The sequence below is a fragment of the Pristiophorus japonicus genome, chromosome 18 (assembly GCF_044704955.1).
Source record: "Pristiophorus japonicus isolate sPriJap1 chromosome 18, sPriJap1.hap1, whole genome shotgun sequence".
Taxonomy (NCBI): Eukaryota; Metazoa; Chordata; class Chondrichthyes; family Pristiophoridae; genus Pristiophorus; species Pristiophorus japonicus.
Window position 1 is genome coordinate 103,675,674 of NC_091994.1, and position 20,856 is coordinate 103,696,529.

At 49.1% G+C, this 20,856-nt stretch overlaps 1 protein-coding gene across 1 annotated transcript in view; it reads right to left on the reverse strand.

Annotated features, from left to right (window-relative positions):
- LOC139229081 (protein polyglycylase TTLL10-like) overlaps positions 1-20,856 on the reverse strand; it is a 60,854-nt gene that overhangs the window by 12,650 nt on the left and 27,348 nt on the right. Inside the window, exons 6-9 of the mRNA XM_070860737.1 lie at positions 19,719-19,887; positions 18,448-18,619; positions 4,424-4,564; positions 485-601 (exon numbers count right to left, since the gene is read on the reverse strand). Of these exons, the coding sequence (XP_070716838.1) occupies positions 485-601; positions 4,424-4,564; positions 18,448-18,619; positions 19,719-19,887 (599 nt within the window). The remainder of the gene's footprint in view (positions 1-484; positions 602-4,423; positions 4,565-18,447; positions 18,620-19,718; positions 19,888-20,856) is intronic.

The window sequence follows — 20,856 nt, forward strand, 5'->3', positions numbered from 1 at the left end:
GCATCAGACAATCAGACCATATCTGTCAAGACCTATCGCTCTAACTTCAAATCTCATTACCAATCAGATATTTATTCTTCTGCTTTTAGAAGAAGATAATCCACAAAGAATCAATCATGTTTGCACATTCAATTGTATCTGGAGAAATAAAACTCTTCTCCATCTTCCAAAGGATGTTAATTTTGAATCTCCAGTTCTGCACCTTGAGCCTAAGTCAGATTATCTGTTTACATCCACAACATTTTTGATTCTCTCGGTATTTAAATCCTGGATCATCTCAATTTTCGTTAGATGGAAAATAAAGTTCAGATTGCAAAGTTTTTCCACATAACTCACTGGGTCACAAGCAGTTACAGTGAGCTGCCAACAGGCAGCAAGTTCTTGAACCGGCCGACCAAAGTTGTCATCTATGGTGTGTGGCCAATCTCCTTACTCTCAAAATGAACAAAACTGTACAGCGGAAGAGAACGAAAATCACAATTACCTTGAAGTTTTGATCAACCATAAAGTCGCAGCCCAAGAGGTCGAAGTAGCCCAGTTTGCATTCCAATTTCCCCTTGACGGCGAGGAAACATTGTTTCATGATTTTCTGCATTCTCCTCTGCAAGGGAGTTATGAAGTTCTTAATTACATTGGTTCATCTTTTTTGACCCATGCAGGCTATAACTTTCATCTACATCACAAGGGAGAGCGCTCATACACACCGGTTATCTCCGTTTCCCATCTCCACCCCTCTCCATCCCCCTTCCCGGATTCCTCATCCGTCTCGGCGTCAGAAGGTTGTGGGGTCAAGTCCCACTCCAGAGACTTGAGCACAAGAATCTAGGCTGATACTTCAATGCAGTGCTCAGGGAGCGCTGCACTGTCAGAGGTGCCGTCTTTCGGATGAGACATTACACCGAGGCCCTGTCTGCCCTCTCAGGTGGATGTAAACGATCCCATGGTACTGTTGTGAAGAAGAGCAGGGGAATTATCCCCAGTGTCCAGGGCCAATATTTATCCCTCAATCAACAGAACAAAAACAGATTATCTGGTGATGATCACATTGCTCTTTGTGGGACCTTGCTGTGCGCAAATTGGCTGAGGTTATGAAAGACTCTATATAAATGCAAGCCTTTCTTTCTTGAGAGGAATTCGTAGTCCACATCTCTGTCATTTCAGAAATCAGGCTCTGTTGAGCCATTGCATTCACAGTTGAAGACACTTCAATGGGGCTAACACGCTGAGGTCGGTTCAAACCTTTCTTCTCAGACGTTGGCGCGTCGATCAAGATTAATATCTTCTCCTTTAGCTGAATCTGCACCCTGACCTTCAGAGGTAAAGAGCCAATGATATCTCACCAAATAAATCGTTCGTCTTACTCTGCTCTTACACGTCTGATTGATTTCTAACATTATAACTGCGTATTAATTAACTGCAAGCCCTGTCTTGGAGCTTAGGAACAAAAACACTGCTCAGCTACATCACAAATTTCTTGTGTGCAAGACAAACCTTCCTGTTGCAGACAGATTTCCCACTGAAGTGTGTCTAATTTTCTAGCAGTCTGATAAAAGCCGACTCAGAGGAACATAGGAACAGGAGGAGGCCATTCAGCCCCTCGAGCCTGTTCCACCATTCAATGAGATCGTGACTGATCTGGGACCTAACTCCATATACCCGCCTTTGCCCCATGTCCCTTAATACCTTTGGTTAACAAAAGTCTATCAATCTCTGATTTAAAATTAACAATTGATTTAGCGTCAACTGTCGTTTGCAGAAGAGAGTTCCAAACCTCTACCACCCTTTGTGTGTAGATGTTGTTTTTCATTCGTTCACGGAATGTGGGCGTCGCTGGCAAGGCCGGCATTTATTGCCCAACCCTAATTGCCCCTTGAGAAGGTGGTGGTGAGCCGCCTTCTTGAACCGCTGCAGTCCCGTGTGGTGAAGGTGCTCCCACAGTGCTGACTTTGCTGTCGCGGTTTGATACAGTTGAGTGGCTCGCTGGGCCACTTCAGAGGGCAGTTAAGAGTTGTCGAAGTGCTTCCTAATTTCACTCCTGAAAGGTCTGGCTCTAATTTTTAGATTATGCCCCCCTAGTCCGAGACACCCCAACCAGCGGAAATAGTATGGGGCCGAAATTGCCCCTTCCCTTAAGGCCTGTTACCGCCGGAAAGCGACGGCCACGCTGCGGAGAGGAATGGCCGCCGAATTTTCGTTGAATGGCCGCCATTTTGAAAATTCCACCACTGCGGTATCCTGGCGGTGACCCGCTCCCCCCCACTACCGCTCCGCTGCTGCCAATCCGTCCCAAGTGCATCACCAGAGTGCGCACCGCCAATGTGCACCCCCCCCCCCCCGAACGCGAAATTCCGCGCAGGAAATCTTGCTGCCGCCGCCCGGTGCCACTGACAGCTTTTTCTGTCGGTGCACTGTGCTTGCAGTGCTTCCAAAATGGCGGTGCGGCTGCCGTTAAAGGGGAGGACCTACTGCCGCGGCCGCCATCTTATTTTTTTTTTGTCGGCTGACTGCCAGTTCGGGCCGACAATTACCAACAGGCAGCCTGGCAACCCCCTCTTGAGTGCCAGGCCGCTGGCCCGGCCGAAACCCTCCCTCGTGGACCTGACTCTTAAAGAATCGCATAGCTCGCAGCGGCCCTCCCCTTTAAGTGAAGGGGAGAGACGTGGTGACACGCCAGCGTGATGACATCATCAGCGCTACGCTGATGAGTGACAGCGGCGTACACTACGCCCGCCCCAACTTCCACCCCTCTATTTACCGAACCTCCATTATGACCGACTTCCGGGCCACTCAAAAAAAAAAAGCCAAAGAGCGGAATTTTGCGCAAGAGGCCACCTCATCCACCACTGCGATAAAAACAGTCCAAACACGTTGGGTGCGCTGCGTTTTCGGCGGGTGGGGGTAATTTCAGTCCTTTTATCTCTGTCTACCCTATCTGTTCCCCTTAATATCTTGAAAACTTTGCGAGTGGCCGAAAATCCGCATAAGTACCAGTATGCTCTGCCATTGACCCCCACCGAAGGTCACGGGGTCAGAGGAGACCCTCTGACTTACATCTGAATTGTAGGCATCCATACCACTGGATACCTCACTGCCTTTCAATTTGGAATTCAATGTGTTGGAGGGGTTGAGAATTGGATCTAATCCCTGGATATATCAGTTAACTTTGCCCAAGGGCTCCATTTGATCATTAAAAATTAAAAATCTCGTACACTTTTCACTGAGGGTTTAGAAACATAGAAAATAGGTGCAGGAGTAGGCCATTCGGCCCTTCTAGCCTGCACCGCCATTCAATGAGTTCATGGCTGAACATTCAACTTCAGTACCCCATTCCTGCTTTCTCGCCATACCCCTTGATCCCCCTAGCAGTAAGGACCTCATCTAACTCCTTTTTGAATATATTTAGTGAATTGGCCTCAACAACTTTCTGTGGTAGAGAATTCCACAGGTTCACCACTCTCTGGGTGAAGAAGTTCCTCCGCATCTCGGTCCTAAATGGCTTACCCCTTATCCTTAGACTGTGACCCCTGGTTCTGGACTTCCCCAACATTGGGAACATTCTTCCTGCATCTAACCTGTCTAACCCCGTCAGAATTTTATATGTTTCTATGAGGTCCCCTCTCATTCTTCTGAACTCCAGTGAATACAAGCCCAGTTGATCCAGTCTTTCTTGATAGGTCAGTCCCGCCATCCCGGGAATCAGTCTGGTGAACCTTCGCTGCACTCCCTCAATAGCAAGAATGTCCTTCCTCAGGTTAGGAGACCAAAACTGTACACAATACTCCAGGTGTGGCCTCACCAATGCCCTGTACAACTGTAGCAACACCTCCCTGCCCCTGTACTCAAATCCCCTTGCTATGAAGGCCAACATGCCATTTGCTTTCTTAACCGCCTGCTGCACCTGCATGCCAACCTTCAATGACTGATGTACCATGACACCCAGGTCTCTTTGCACCTCCCCTTTTCCTAATCTGTCACCATTCAGATAATAGTCTGTCTCTCTGTTTTTACCACCAAAGTGGATAACCTCACATTTATCCACATTATACTTCATCTGCCATGCATTTGCCCACTCACCTAACCTATCCAAGTCGCTCTGCAGCCTCACAGCATCCTCCTCGCAGCTCACACTGCCACCCAACTTAGTGTCATCCGCAAACTTGGAGATACTACACTCAATCCCCTCATCTAAATCATTAGGCCACAATCGAAGCCTGGACCCTGAAGTGGAGCCCACCACTGCCACCAGATTGCTTGGTCTCACCGGGAGTATGACCACCAATCCTCAGTTGGATCCATTTGAGGTCTTGGCCTAACACCTGGCCTGCTGAGGGAATTGATGGAAGATTTTTGGCTCCACATTGTTTAAATTCTTCGAAAATAATATTGCAGAAAGCAACCAACCTGAGGGAAAGCATAATCTTACCGTAAAAACAGTGAAGACCCAGTCCTTCGGGAGATGGTCTGCGCTCATATGCTTCTCATTAATATAGTCATTCAAGCGCTCCATGGACCAGACTGTGTCCTCCTTCATGTCGTTGTACCGGGGGTTCTTTTTCTGGATGAACTGTGGGAAGAAAGTGCAACGCTGCAATTAGTGGCATTGAACTCCATCGCCTGAGGGTTGGAGGGGGAGGAGCAGGTAGAATGACACCGGATCACAGGAAGGGACCGATAAATACAAGGTGATAGTTCAGTGAAAGTGCAACTGACATCTTCTGGCCGAGGATGCTGAATTGCATTGAATGTGCTGCTCGGATGTGGTCAAATTGTACAAGCCCACACTTCAACCTACTTTGCACCTCCAGCCGACAACAACTTTTGTCCACCGCTGTGCATGGTCTCCAGCAAGCGGGAAGATTGAAGGTCAGTGGTGGTGGAGGGGGCTTGGATTGTGGCGGATATCGTGGGAGGAGGGGAGGAGCGGGGGGGGAAGGGGCGGGGGGAGGGGAGGGAGAGATTGCGGGGGGAGGGGTGGAAGAGAACATTAGAGGGAGGTGATCACAGGGAGAACAAATGGCAGGGAAGAGATAGAATCATAGAAAAATTACAGCACAGGAGGAGGCCATTCGGCCCATCGTGTCCGTGCCAGCCGACAAAGAGCTATCCAGCCTAATCCCACCTTCCAGTTCTAGGTCCGTAGCCCTGTAGAATACGGCTCTTTAAGTGCATATCCAAACACTTTTTGAAGACGATGAGGGTTTCTGCCTCTACCACCCTTTCAGGCAGTAAGTTCCAGATCCCCCACCACCCTCTGGGTGAAGATATGTTTTCTCATCTCTCCTCTAATCCTTCTACCAATTACTTTAAATCTACGTCCTCTGGTTATTAACCTCTCTGCTAAGGGAAATGGGTCCTTTCTATCCACTCGATCTAGGCTCCTCATAATTTTATACACCACAATTAAATCCCCCCTCAGCCTTCTCTGCTCCGAGGTAAAACAACCCCAGCCTATCCAATCTTTCCTCATAGCTAAAGCTTTCCAGTTCTGGCAACATCCTCGTAAATCTCCTCTGCATCCTCTCGAGTGCAATCACATCCTTCCTGTAATGTGGTGGCCAGGGGCTCAATTTTCCACATCGGCGATTTTTTGGCGTATTTGAAGAGGTACATCCGATTTTTTTGTGGCCCGACTGCGCTAGAAAAAGAAGTTCGGAGTTTCGCCGGTTTTAACGATGAATTAGGCGCAGCGCACAACTGATGCTGCCAGGGTAATGAGGGATGCTCTGAAAGGCTGAGGCTGGAGACTGACCGAGGGCTGAGGCTGGGCTGGAAACGGAAAACGATGCCGCTCCTATCCCGGGCCAAGAGGCCCCGTCAAAAAAAAAAAACATTTTCCACGTGAGAGGTGTGATGTGCTGCGCACTTTCGGAGCTGTTGGGGGTATAAAAATCGGAGCTGCTGCAACATGGATCGTGGGGCAAAGACCAGGAATTTTCAAGCAGATGAAACTGAGTTTCTATCATTGAGAGCAGATGGCAGGAGCTTCAGAACGAAGATCCAGTTAAAGTAAAGCCCAGAGAAATTAACAAACGTTGGGACAAAGTTGGAGATGATTTCTCTGCAATGGTGACCACCCTGAGGACCAGCAGGCAGTGCAAATAGAAGTGGCAGGATCTTGGCCAAATAGTTTGTCGAAGTAACATTTTCATTTATGCACTGGAATTACAATTGTAAATGTGACCATCTGTGTGTGTCACCACAGCAGGCCCCTTCTCTTCAAAAGTTCTATTTTCATCTTTGCAGAGGAAGGTGGCACACAACAACAGAGAGCGAACAGGAACTGGAGGAGGTTCCCCCACTGACACCCCTGGGAGTGAGGATCGCTGGTAGGATTGGTGCTGGCTCTAGAAGGTCAACAACTGGTGCACAAAAGCTGGGTCCAGCTTACAAAGAGAGGGTAGGTCCTGCAAATTCCACAGTCTGGCTTGGCTAAATGTTAAGTACTGCGTGGGCTCGCCACGTTTCGGTTTGTAGGGTGTATTCTCCATCAGCCACGCTTCGGTTAATGCACTGTGCTGTCATTCATCGTGGTCCTTCAAATGAGCCTGCGTTGCTACGCCACCCTGCCCCTCCCCTGCTGCTAGTCTGCTCGGTTATATTTTGCAGAAGTTGCGCCCTTCCCTGAGGAATCACAAGCCCCTGCCGCAGAAGAATAATCATTCGCGGAGGAGCCTGACCAGGATGAAGTCTTTCATGCAGAACTTCCGCAGGAAGATCAGGACGAGGATGAGCAGGAGGATCAGGGGGAGCGGGAAGACCCCAGTGTTGAGACTGTGACACCACATCTGCAAGAGGTGGTGCCGCACGCGGATGTGCCAACCCCTTTCCGGACTGCTACCAGTGAGGGGACATTTCATGGTGTCCCACAGTCCGAGTGGATTGCAGGTCCCGGTGGGGTGCAGCGAGCCACACCCAGGGTGAGGAGGGGAAGGAGAGCTCGAGAGCGCTCTCCTGAAATGCAGGATCCAACAGACGTTGTTCAGCTCATGGCAATGAGTGGGGAGAGCATTGAGCTTACCCAATCACTTCTGGACACCATGGGTGGGGTGGGTCATGAGATAGCGGGATTGTCGTCAGAAGTAACGACACTTTCGGGAGAAATAGGAACACTGTCGCAACACATTAGGGAGGGAATGTCGGAGGTAGATAATACGCTGTCGGGGCACATGAGGGAGGGATTGTTGGAAGTATCTGATACATTGTCGGGGCACATGAGGGAGGGGCTATCGGAGGTATCTGATACACTGTCGGGACAGATTAGGGAGGGAATGTCGGAGGGAGCTGCTACAAAAGAGAACACGCCCAGGCTCTCATTGGCCAGCGGTGAATAACGGAATCACGTGCTGACACTCGCACTCCAATCCCCAGACCAACCTCAGGTGGTGTGCCGGTGCATCCACAGTCTGAGGAGGCCCGAGCCGGGCCTTCCACAATGCTATCTCTTAGGACCCACACCTGCCAACAGGAACATCGTTGTCCACGAGATGCTCGAAAAAAGCAGCTTGGTTCCAGTGGGAGCAGACCTGCGTCACTGGCCAAGGGTAGAGGCAGCAAGGACAAGCGCGGTGGGTGGGCGGTCTTAGAGTAAGGGGGAGGAGAGATGGTTGCAGCTAAAGTTTGTTTGCTGCTGTTGTTGTTGTTCTTATGATATTGTTATTTAACTGATCTTAATTGAAAAGTTTTAAGTTTTTAAGTCACGTAACTTGAAAAGCAAGTTTGTAAGTGATCTTAATGGAAAAGTTTAAAGTTTGTAACAAAAATATTTTTATTAAAGTTAAGTACAAGTGTACAAATGTTTAGTAAACGGAATTCTTTTTTCAATTAAACCAGAATCATGAATATTATTCTTTAAATTAACGCAACAAACAGTCAACATGGTGAATGATCAAACGTGCCGCTCAGCCTTCCTGCAGCAAAGCGTTCAAGGATTAACCGCTGACGCAAGGCTCTTGCAAAGGCTATAGGTGCACGAGGGCCCCTCGTCCTCCGCCATCGTCCTGCGGGTTGAGGTGGTGGCATGGCTTCCTCCATCTGCTGCTGCTCCTCCTCCTTGTCAGCCTGCTCATCATCCTGCTCATCCCCTGTCACCTGAGCTTCCTCTTCAACTTCCAGTTGCTGTTGCCTCACGATCGCTAAGTTGTGCAGCAGGCAGCACACGATAGTGAACTGACTGACCATCTCAGGGGCGTATTGCAGGTAGCCTCCAGAGTGGTCCAGGCATCGAAAGCGCTGCTTTAGTATTCCAGTTGTCCTCTCATTGATGCTGCGTGTGGTTATGTGAGACAGGTTGTACCAACGCTCGGCTTCTGTCTGAGTATTGCGTAGAGGGTGTCATGAGCCAGGTGACGAGCCCATAACCCTTGACCCCCAGTGGCCAGCTCTGCCCTTCTGGCTGCTGCTGAAAAATGGAAGATATAGCGCTCTCGCATATGATGAACACATCATGGGTGCTCCCTGGGTATCTGGCATCAACTGCCATGATGCAATGCATATCGTTGCAGACCAGCTGCACATTTAGTGAGTGGAACCCTTTCCTGTTCCTGTAAATCTCTGAATCGTTCAAAGGTGCTCGCAAGGCGATGTGGGTACAGTCTATCGCACCCTGCACCTTGGGGAAGCTAGCAATCCTCGAGAAGCCCACAGCCCTGTCACTCATTGTCTGGGTGGTCATGGAGGACTTGATGTAATTGTCCCTGCGGGCATACAGTGCAGTCGTGACCTGTCGAATGCAGCTATGTGTCGCATGCTGAGAGATGCAGCATATGTCCCCAGTTGATGCCTGAAAGGAGGCGGAGGCATAGAAGGCAAGTGCTGCAGTCACCTTGACCTCTTTGGGTTGTGCAGTCCTCCTCCCGCTTCTAGGCTGCACGTCTGCCCTGACCAGTTGGCAGATCTGGGTGCTCACCTCCTTCCGAAAGCGCAGCCTGCGAATGCAGTCTGCCTCACTCAGGTGTAGGTATGAATGTCTCTTCCTGAACTCCAGATCCGGGTAAGGCCTCCCCGCCATCATTCTTCGAGCTCGCTGGTTCCTGAGATATTGTTGTCTTATTAAGCTTCTCCTTTGCATAGCCATGAAGCAAAATGCTCTTACTACACGAGGCATTGCTCGGATCGCCCCCATTGTTTTTTTTTTAGTTGCAAACTGTTATGTACGCAAACCTGTAATTACTATGTCTAACCACCAGAGGGCGTATCCCCTGGAGTCCCAAGGGATCCCACAATCCCTTGAGAGCACCTGTATTTAAGGAGGCCTCACAGGCTGAAGAGGCACTCTGAGATCTGCAATAAAGGACTACGGTCATACTTACTTTGAGCTTGCAGTAGCTAGTCTGACTCTTTATCCAAGATATAACACAACTCTCCCTGCAAAATGTTGATGCCCTTGTCTATGGACGACATCCTGGTCTACGCATGCGCATCAGTAGGCTCGGTTTCTATGGTGACGCGATGCTCAAAGCAGAGATTTGGGGCGCACACACACACACACAGCATAAAATACACGGCATAACATGAAGACTGGGGGCAATATTCAATATTTATTGTTAGCTCTACAACAAACTGGTTATGTCCCCCCTCCGGTGCTCACCAAGCTCGAGGCACGCAGCGCCGGCCGGCAGGATTGCTGGACAAATGGCCCCACCCACCCCGGTGTCATTCCTATCCCGGGCCAAAAGACCTTCCACTCCAGCCGGTGCCGCTGCAATTCGGGCCGAAAGGCCCCCCCCCCCCACCACCATCCCGGTGCTGTGTCTTCAGCTCGGCTAAAACAATGGCGCCTTCTCTCCGCCGATTTTTTTCTCCAGTGCGTCGATTTCCTTAAGTGTAAGAACGATTTTTCACAAGGGTTCAGTGCGCCATTTCAGAAAAAAATCGTACTTGGCCAAACTCGTTTCAATGGCCAGAAATGGCGCACCTGCAGGTTCTGCCGCGAGTGGCATAAAAAAAATCGGGAACTAAAAAAATCGGACGTACCTACTTTAGAACGGCGCAGAAACTTTGGCCAAACTTGCAGATTTTAGTCAAGCAGCGTAGGCCAAAAAAAAAAACGGCTGCTCTTTCAGGCCGAAATTGAAAAACGACAGTTTCCCCAATCAATTTTCACCAGTGTAACTCAGTTAGTTACGATTTTTTTGTTCAGTTTTTTTTTCAGCCAAAGGGAGCGTGAGAGAGAGAGAGAGAGAGACAGAGTGAGAATATAGATATAGATATGGATATAGATATAGAATGGGACCGGACCGGGAGAATGGGAACCGAGAATCGGACCGGACCTACAAGCTCTTCGGGCGGGGTTGGAGGGAAGTTGCTGCTATGCGTTTTTCAATTCTTTTAATGTGTTGAGAGCTGGCTGTACGCTTCACTTTGCAGCCTCAGCCCGCATTGTGTCCCTGGTTACCACGGCAGCCCGATCTTTTTGGCGCAGATCAAGGCTTTATCCCCAAAACTAAAGGTTGGGTTATGCCACGCCAAAATGAAGACTTAGAAAATATTTTTTTTAAGTACTTAGGCCCCAAAAAATCGGGGGTAACTCTTCAAGTACGCCAACAAAATGCTTCGGGAAAAATTGAGCCCGAGTAACTCACTCCCTAAATCCCTATGCAGGTGGATCCTGTTGTGTATCTTTAAAGAATGTACTCCCATATTCCGCCACCAGGAAGCTCATCCCCTGAAGTCCCAAGGGATCCCAGCATCTCTTGGGAGCACTGTATATAAGCCGGCCCCTAAGGCCTGTTCCTCACTCTGGAGTGTCTTAATAAAGACAGGTCACTGTTACTTTAACCTCCCTGTGTGCAGTCGCATCTGTGTTGAGAACACAATAACTGGCGACGAGTATACGAATCCAACGCAAAGATGCAGCAAACTGTGGGCATCCTGGAGAAGGCCTCGGAGGGTAAGGACTGGGAAGCCTATGTCGAACGGCTAGACCAGTACTTTGTAGCCAACGAGCTGGACGGATAAGGAAGCGCTGCAAAAAGGGGAGCGGTTGTCCTCACAGTCTGCGGGGCACCAACCTACAGTCTCATGAAGAATCTTCTGGCTCCAGTGCAACCCACAGATAAGTCGTATGAGGAGTTGTGTACTCTGGTTCGGGAGCATCTTAACCCGAGGGAGAGCGTACTGATGGCGAGGTATCGGTTCTACACGTGCCAGCGATATGAAGTTCAGGAGCTAAGGCGACTTGCAGGACAATGTGAGCTTGATGGCTACCTGGAGCAGATGCTCAGAGACTTTTTTGTACAGGGCATTGGCCACGAGACCATCCTACGAAAACTTTTGACTGTAGAGACACAGACCCTCAGTAAGGCCATTGCAATAGCACAGGCTTTTATGTCCACCAGTGATAACACCAAACAAATCTCTCAGTGCAAAAGTGCTAGCAATGTTCATAAAATAACTGGAACTGTGTTTGCGAACGGAAATGTACAGGGCAGAAACCATGAGTCTGCAACTGCCAGCAGGCCTCAGGTGACCCAGATGACTGAGAGTCCGCAACAAAGGATGAATGCAAGGCAATTCACACCTTGTTGGCGTTGTGGAGGCTTCCATTCAGCCTATTCATGCCGCTTCAATGGGTATGTTTGCAAGAGCCGTGGAACAATGGGGCACCTCCAACGAGCTTGCAGATGAGCTGCAAGCTCTGCAAAACCTGCTAACCACCACGTGGCAGAGGAAGATCAGTCCATGGTGGATCAAAGCAATTTTGAGCCTCAGAGAGAGGAGGCGGATGCTGAAGTACACGGGGTGCACACATTTTTGACGAAATGTTCACCTATAATGCTAAATGTAAAATTGAATGTCTTACCCGTAGCCATGGAACTGGACACTGGCGCTAGCCAATCCATCATGAGTAAAAAGATGTTTGAGAGACTGTGGTGCAACAAGGCACTCAGACCAGCCCTGAGCCCCATCCACACGAAACTGAGAATGTACACCAAAGAGCTTATCACTGTCCTGGGCAGCGCTATGGTCAAGGTCACCTACGAGGGCACGGTGCACGAACTGCCACTCTGGATTGTCCCGGGCGATGGCCCCACACTGCTTGGAAGGAGCTGGCTGGGCAAAATCCGCTGGAACTGGGATGACATCCGAGGGCTATCACATGTCGATGAGGCCTCATGTACCCAGATTCTTAACAAATTTCCTTCCCTTTTTGAGCCAGGCATTGGAAACTTTTCCCGGGCAAAGGTGCGGATCCACTTGGTCCCAGAGGCACGACCCATTCACCACAAGGCGCGAGCGGTACCTCACATGATGAGGGAGAGAGTGGAAATCGAGCTGAACAGGCTGCAATGCGAGGGCATCATCTCCCCAGTGGAATTCAGCGAGTGGGCCAGCCCGATTGTTCCAGTACTCAAAAGTGATGGCACGGTCAGGATTTACGGCGATTATAAAGTAATTATTAATCGTTTCTCGCTACAGGACCAATACCCGCTACCTAAAGCAGACGACATATTTGCAACGCTGGCAGGAGGCAAGACGTTCACCAAGCTCGACCTGACTTTGGCCTACATGTTGCAGGAGCTGGAGGAGTCTTCGAAGGGCCTCACCTGCATCAACATGCACAAAGGACTGTTCATCTACAACAGATGCCCGTTTGGAATTCGGTCGGCTGCAGCGATCTTCCAGAGAAACATGGAGAGCCTACTCAAGATGGTGCCACACACGATGGTTTTTCAGGACGACATATTGGCAACGGGTTAGGACACCGTCGAGCACCTACAAAACCTGGAGGAGATCCTCCAGCGTCTGGATCGCGTAGGGCTGCGGCTGAAGAGGTCGAAATGCGTCTTCATGGCAACAGAAGTGGAGTTTTTGGGGAGAAAGATCGCAGCGGACGGCATTCGGCCCACAGACGCCAAGACAGAGGCTATCAGAAACACGCCCAACCACAGAATGTCACGGAGCTGCGGTCGTTCCTGGGACTCCTCAACTATTTTGGTAACTTCCTACCGGGGTTAAGCACCCTCTTAGAGCCCCTACATGTGTTACTGCGTAAAGGTGAGAACTGGGTATAGGGAATAAAACAAGTAATTGCTTTTGAGAAAGCCAGAAACATTTTATGCTCCAACAAGCTTCTTGTATTGTATAACCCGTGTAAAAGACTTGTGCTAGCATGTGATGCGTCGTCGTACGGAGTTGGGTGTGTATTACAACAAGCTAATGTTGCGGGGAAGTTGCAACCTGTCGCCTATGCTTCCAGGAGCTTGTCTAAGGCCGAGAGGGCCTACAACATGAGGCCCTACAGAGGCATTAGCATGTGTGTTTGGGGTAAAGAAAATTCATCAGTACCTGTGTGGCCTCAAATTTGAGCTGGAAACCGATCACAAGTCCCTCATATCCCTGTTTGCTGAAAACAAGGGGATAAATACTAATGCCTCAGCCTGCATACAAAGGTGGGCACTCGCGCTATCAGCGTATAACTATACCATCCGCCACAGGCCAGGCACCGAGAACTGTGTGGATGCTCTCAGTCGGCTACCATTGCCCACCACGGGGGTGGAAATGGCGCAGCCTGCAAACTTGTTGATGGTGGCGCAGCCCGCAGACTTGCTGATGGTCATGGTCATGAAAATCATAAATCACCTGTGATTGGGACTGGGACCAGACAAGATCTTCTCCTGTCCCTAGTAAAAACTGTGTACTGCACGGGAGCTGAGCCAGCGTCCCAGTTGAAATGCAAGAGCCAATCAAGCCGTTCCAGCAGCGAAAGGACGAGCTGCCCATTCAGGCAAACTGCCTGTTGTGGGGTAACCGTGTAGTGCTACCCAAAAAGGGCAGAGAGACGTTCATCTCGGATCTCCACAGCACACACCCACGTATAGTAATGATGAAAGCGATAGCCAGATCCCACGTGTGGTGGCCCGGTATCGACTCTGACTTAGAGTCCTGTATACGGCAATGCTGCATGTGTGCTCAGTTAAGCAACGCGCCCAGAGAGGCACCACTAAGTTTGTGGTCCTGGCCCTACAGACGATGGTCGAGGATCCATGTCGACTATGCGGGCCCGTTTCTCGGTAAAATGTTCCTGGTGGTGGTGGATGCTTTTTCAAAATAGGTTGAATGTGAAATAATGTCGGGAAGCACCGCCACCGCCACCATTGAAAGCCTGAGGGCCATGTTTGCCACCCACGGCCTGCCTGACATACTGGTCAGTGACAACAGGCCATGTTTCACCAGTGCCGAATTTAAAGAATTCATGACCCGCAATGGGATCAAACATGTCAGCTGGGCCCCGTTTAAACCAGCCTCCAATGGGCAGGCAGAGCGAGCAGTACAAACCATCAAACAGAGCCTTAAACGAGTCACAGAAGGCTCACTCCGAACCCGCCTGTCCCGAGTACTGCTCAGCTACCGCACAAGACCCCACTTGCTCACAGGTGTGCCCCTGGCTGAGCTACTCATGAAAACGACACTTAAAACCAGACTCTCGCTGGTTCACCCCAACCTGCATGATCAGGTAGAGAGCGGGCAGCAGCAATAAAATGTAAACGATGGTCGCGCCACTGTGTTACGGGAAATTGATCTGAATGACCCTGTGTATGTGCTAAACTATGGACATGATCCCAAGTGGATCGCAGGCACGGTGATAGCTAAAAGAGGGAGTAGGGTGTTTGTAGTCAAACTAGACAATGGACAAATTTGCAGAAAGCACCTGGACCAAATGAGGCTGCGGTTCACAGGCTGCCCTGAACAACCCACAGCAGACACCACCTTTTTCGAGCCCACAACACACACCCAAAGGATCAACGACACCACCCCAGAAATTGAACCCATCACGCCCAACAGCCCAGCAAGGCCAGGCTCACCCAGCAGCCCTGCAGGGCCAACAACACGCCAGCCCACCGAGGGCACAGCCAACACACCAGAACAGACATTTGTACCGAGGCGGTCCACCAGGGAAAGAAAGGCTCCCGACCGCCTCACCTTGTAAATAGTTTTCACTTTGACTTTGGGGGGGCGAGTGATGTTGTGTATCTGTAAAGCATGCACTCCCATATTCCGCCACCAGGGAGCGCATCCCCTGAAGTCCGAAGCGGTACCTTGGGAGCACTGTATATAAGCCGGCCCCTAAGGCCTGTTCCTCACTCTGGAGTGTCTTAATATCGACTGAGGTCATTGTTACTTTAACCTCCCTGTGTGCAGCCTCATCTGTGTTAGGAACACAATAGATCTCATCTCTGACCTCTTGTGCATACACCACTTCCTTCACTCCATCATTGGTGGCCATGCCTTCAGCTGCCTAGGCCCTAAGTTCTGGAATTTCTTCCACAAACCTCTCTGCCTCTCTCATTCCTCCATACAACGCTCCTTGAAACCTACCTCTTTGGTCACCTAATATTTCCTTCGGCGGTTCGTTGTCAAATTGTTTTGTTTGACAATGCTCCTGTGAAGCTCCTTGGGACGTGTTAAACGCGCTATACAAATGCAAGTCTTTGTTGTTGATACACTTTTAACGATGTTTGCTTCATTCAGTTCTCAATGACTTGCAACTTTGCTTGTTCAACCTTCTACTCTTTTCTCCGAATTTCCGCAGAGTCACAACACTTCTAATAACAGTTTCCTTTGATTTGCCAGACATAGTATACCATAGTCACAACCAATGTTCCCTTAATATTTTGGAGGGTGCGCGGCCCCTTTAATGGGCTGCGTGGCATGTTCTAATTCCTGCGCATGCGCATTTTGTTTCTGTTTAAAAGCCGGTGCACCGGTTGCACGGGAGCTCCAGACAGCTGCGAGACTGCACGCCCGCGCAGCTGAAACAGGAGCATTGGTCAAAACATCACCAAGATCAGCTTCCTCACTGGTTGCCCCAGCACTCTGCAATGGCTGGTCCCATACCTACATGCAATGTTCCCTTTAAGCAACCCGGCCGCCCAGCATGGTATTTTGAATGGCCCGCGTAGCCCCTTAAAGAGACTGCGCAGCGCCGAGATAAATTGCCTACCTGCACTGTTTATATATGTGTGTCAGCTGTGGCTCAGTGGGTAGCACTCTCACCTCTGAGTCAGAAGATTGTGAGTTCAAGACCCATGCCAGGGAATTAAGCTCAAAAAAAATCTAGGCTGACACTCTGAGGGAGTGCTGGAAGTGCCGTCTTTCGGATGAGACATTAAACTGAGACCTTGTCTGCTCTCTCAAGTAGACATAAAAGATCCCATGGCACTATTTCGAAGAAGAGCAGGATAAATATTGGTGTCCTGACCAATATTTATCCCTCAATCAAATATAACAAAAAAACAGATTATCTGATCACATTGCTGTTTGAGGGAGCTTGCTGTGTGAAAGTTGGCAGCCATGTTTCCCACATTACAACAGTGACGACACTCCAAAAGTACTTCATTGGCTGTAAAGCGCTTTGAGATGTCCAGTGGTTGTGAAAGGCGCTATATAAATGCAAGTCTTTCTTTATATTTGGTAAACGAAAAGACAGCACAAAAAAAGCTTTACGTATCATATGTGAACAATCAGGATGCCAGGTCAACAAAGACTTTGCATTTTCAACTGTTTGTGTGTGTGGTACCTTTGGGTTCATCAAGGTGAGAGACATCAAGGCTGGGGAATTAAGCAATTACATACTTTTTAAATTTCCAATGGAAGCATCAGTGACTGCAAGGATCACAAACAGCTGGGTGAGATCAAAGTAAAGTTCTCTCAACTCTGCCCGAACATGCCTGGATCCTGTCTCTTAAGGGATTCTAATTCTGGCAGCTTTTATACAGGAATATTTGTTCAGGCGCAGACTTATTTTTAACAATTGTGTAAACCATGAAAAGTTACTGAAGTGATCTTCAACGGTAAAATACAAAAAGATCGATTCCAAATATGAAGAGCTGGGTGAGGTGCGGAGTTTTGGAAAAGATTACTACTCGGGGGATCAACTTACTACTAGGGGGATCAAGGGGTATGGCGAGAAAGCAGGAATGGGGTACTGAAGTTGCCTGTTCAGCCATGAACTCATCGAAGGGCCGAATGGCCTACTCCTGCACCTATTTTCTATGTTTCTATTTCTATGACAGCTGCCGTGGTGGGTATTCCCCCTCCCCTCTCAGGGGTTGCTGGGTAATTTACACAATGCTAATGAACACCTGCCTTGAATTCAGCCGGGCGACCTGGTCTCACCTGAGTAGATAAAATCCCCGGGGCGCTGCCTCAGTACACGAATAAACAGGCCGTAAAGAAACAACAAATGCCTGTGATTTCTCTCTACGGGATTCTGACTTTGTACGATAGTATAAAACGGGTTTTTTTATTTATACATTCTCAGAAGCATTTATTGCCCATCCCTAATTGCCCCCGAGAAGGTGGTGGTGAGCCACCTTCTTGAACCGCTGCAGTCCGTGTGGTGAAGGTGCTCCCACAGTGCTGTTAGGCACGGAGTTCCAGGATTGTGACCCAGCGACGATGAAGGAACGGCCGAGATATTTCCAAGTCCGGATGGTGTGTGACTTGGAGGGGAACGTGGAGGTGGTGGTGTTCCCATGCGCCTGCTGCCCTCGTCCTTCTAGCTGGTAGAGGACGCAGGTTTGGGAGGTGCTGCCGAAGAAGCCTTGGCGAGTTGCTGCAGTGCATCTTATAAATGGTACACACTGCAGCCACGGTGCGTCGGTGGTGGAGGGGGTAATAATCATGCGGGCTGCTTGTCCTTGATGGTGTCGAGCTTTTTGAGTTGTTGGAGCTGCACTCATCCAGGTACGTGGTGAGTATTCCGTCACACTCTTGACCTGTGCCTTGTAGATGGTGGAAAGGCTTTGGGGAGTCAGGAGGTGAGACACTTGCCGCAGAATACCCAGCCTCTGACCCGCTTATCTAAATCTCAGGGAAAGGGAAGTTGCTCCTGAAGGTTTGGGGAGTTGGAACTCACCCATGAGTGATCTCAGATATGACAGCTAATAGTCTAGGGTAAGGAGATTTTAAAAAGACCCGAAAACAAAAAAAAATCAACTTAATATTATCATTTTACTTCACGAGCCCTCCCCCTAATATTTTTGATTCATCCTTGTTTTCAAATCTCTCCATGGCCTTGCCCCTCCTAAACTCTGTAATCTCTTTCAGCCTCACAACCCCCCCAAGAAATCTATGCTCCTCAAATTCTGCCCTCTTGAGCATCGCTGATTATAATAGCTCAACCATTGGTGGCCGTGCCTTCAGCTGCCAAGGCCCTAAGCTCTGGAACTCCCTCCCTAAACCTCTCCGCCTCTCTACCTCTTTTTCCTCCCTTTAAGACGCTTCTTAAAACCTGCCTCTTTGACCAAGCTTTTGGTCGCCTGGCCCAATTTCTTCTTATCTGGCTCGGTGTCAATTTTTTTGGGTCTTATAACAGTTCTGTGAAGCACCTTGGGACGTTTTACTACGTTAAAGGCGCTATATAAATACACGTTGTTGTTGTTCATAAATTCTGACAATTACAAGGGAAATGGGGGGAGTGTAATTTCCCGACATTCAACTTACCTGATTGGTCAGGTGACTGGTCAGATCATCAGAATATGGATCATATTTGTTACATGCCACTTTGGTGTAACCATGGCAAAAGAAAATCATGTAAGGTGAGGTGCAGGCGATCAGGAGGTAGGAGCGGACATCAAACTTTCTACCATCCAGAAGTAGAGGTTTGTGCAGATATCTATTTGGATAAAAGCACAGGCATTTTAGCACAATTCTACATCGAGGTTTGTGGAGTATCAGACAGATATGGTCCATCTGGACCATCGCCCGACTTTTCCTCTTTAGTGCACACATGCGGGCTGATTTTCCCAATGTTTCAGGCAGAGAGCATCTCCCATTGGGAGCACATCCCAAGAGTTCGCGGGCACAATGCCCCATGATTTCCCATGGGGAAAATAGTCCTGACCGCGCCCACAATTTACCCAGTATGCACTCCCAATGAGGAAGATTTCCTGCTGGGAATGTGCCTTTATAAAATCAATCTTAGAAGATGTTCTTTCTGATTCTTTACTTCCTGGTTTTCATGCACACACAAATGCATCTGAAAACCCCATGTGAAATATGGTGGAGCGATTAAAATGGGGGAATGGGCAAGAGGCCCGAATTAGAGGTCCCGGAGGGACGTAGGGCTGGAGGAGGTTATGGTTCGCAAAGGGTAACAGTCAAAAGCAGGGTGAGGCCGGCCTGTGAGTGACGTGATAGTGGGGGCCGCCCATCTACCTACTCCTGCTCCTATTTCTTATGTTCAGGGGGTCGTGAATCTTTGGAATTCTCTACCCCACAGAGCTGTGGAGGCTGGGTCATTGAATGTATTTAAGGTGGCGATAGACAGATTTTTGAACGATAATGGAGTCAAGGGTTATGGGGAGCGGGCAGGAAAGTGGCGATGAGGCCAAGATCAGATCAGCCATGATCTTATTGAATGGCGGAGCAGGCGCGAGGGGCCAGATGCCCTAATCTTGCTCCTATTTCTTATGTTCCTATGTTCTTGTGTCAGCAATCAGTTAGTGACGGCTGAATGCGCTTCCTGTCTGGGAGCAAAGGTCATGGAATGCCCTTCCTGTCTGGGAGCAAAGGTCAGCGAGGGGTCGGGTGGGGAAGAAAATTGCAACTCATGATTTCTATACCATATCTCTTGATTTTTAAGATTTTGCTCTTGATTTATGAGATGGTGGGGTTGGCATTACTGGAATGAAATGGTATTTATGATCCCCTTTTGCGTCTAATTCAGCTACATAACTTGCAGCTTTGTTTATATTGTGATTGATCTTAATTACCTTTGCACTATTCTGTTGATGGGTAAATGACAGAACGTCCTGCAGCAAGGAATCTGCTCCACATTTTCCAGTTTCGCACGGAAGTCCAGGAAGTCATCGTGGCACTTTAGGAGGAAGATTCCTCGGCCCAGGTTTGATCCGGCAGGTTTCGAAATCCAAATGGGTGCATCTGCGTGGAGAGAAACACGGGAGACAGATCATCAGCAGAAGGGAATCATGCATCCCAATGATCGGCAAGCAGTTACATACATCAGTCTCTGATTGCTTGTCTCTTTCCGCAGGAACCTATTAAGAGCTGACTGGGGGGAAAACGACTTCATAATTCCATCTGGATTGTCCAATGCTACGGGATGGATTACCCGTAATTGTAATGCAGGAGATTTTTTTTAAAATTTGTTCACGGGATGTGGGCATTGCTGGTAAGGCCGGCATTTATTGCCCATCGCTAATTGGTGAAAGGGGTGGTGAGCTGCCTTCTTGAACCGCTGCAGTCCATAAGGTGAAGGTTCTCCCACAGTGCTGTTAAGGAGGGAGTTCCAGGATTTTGACCCAGCGAAGATGAAGGCATGGTGATATACTTCCAGGTCAGGATGGTGTGTGACTCGGAGGGGAACGTGGAGCTGGTGGTGTTCCCATGCGCCTGCTGCCCTTGCCCTTCTAGGGGGTAGAGGTCGCGGGTTTGGGAGGTGCTGCCGAAGAAGCCTTGGCGAGTTGCTACAGTGCGTCTTGTAGATGGTGGTGGAGGGAGTGAATGTTTAAGATGGTGGATGGGGTGCCAATCAAGTGGGCTGCTTTGTTCCTGGATGGTGTCGAGCTTCTTGTGTGTTGTTGGAGCTACACTCACCAGACAGGAGGAGAGTGTTCCATCACACCCCTGACTTGTGCCTTGTAGATGATGGAAAGGCTTTGGGGAGTCAGGAGATGAGACACTTGCCGCAGAATACCCAGCCTCTGACCTGCTCTTGTAGCGGCAGAGATTGTAATTCAGGAGATTGTAATGCAGGGGATTGTAATGCAGGAGACCATTTGAGGTACAGACAGTACCCAAGAGAAATAAGTTGATAGATGAGGCGGAAAATGGCTTCTACAATTGGAATATGATGAACCACAGATTGAGCAAATCAGAGCTCCACAAAAT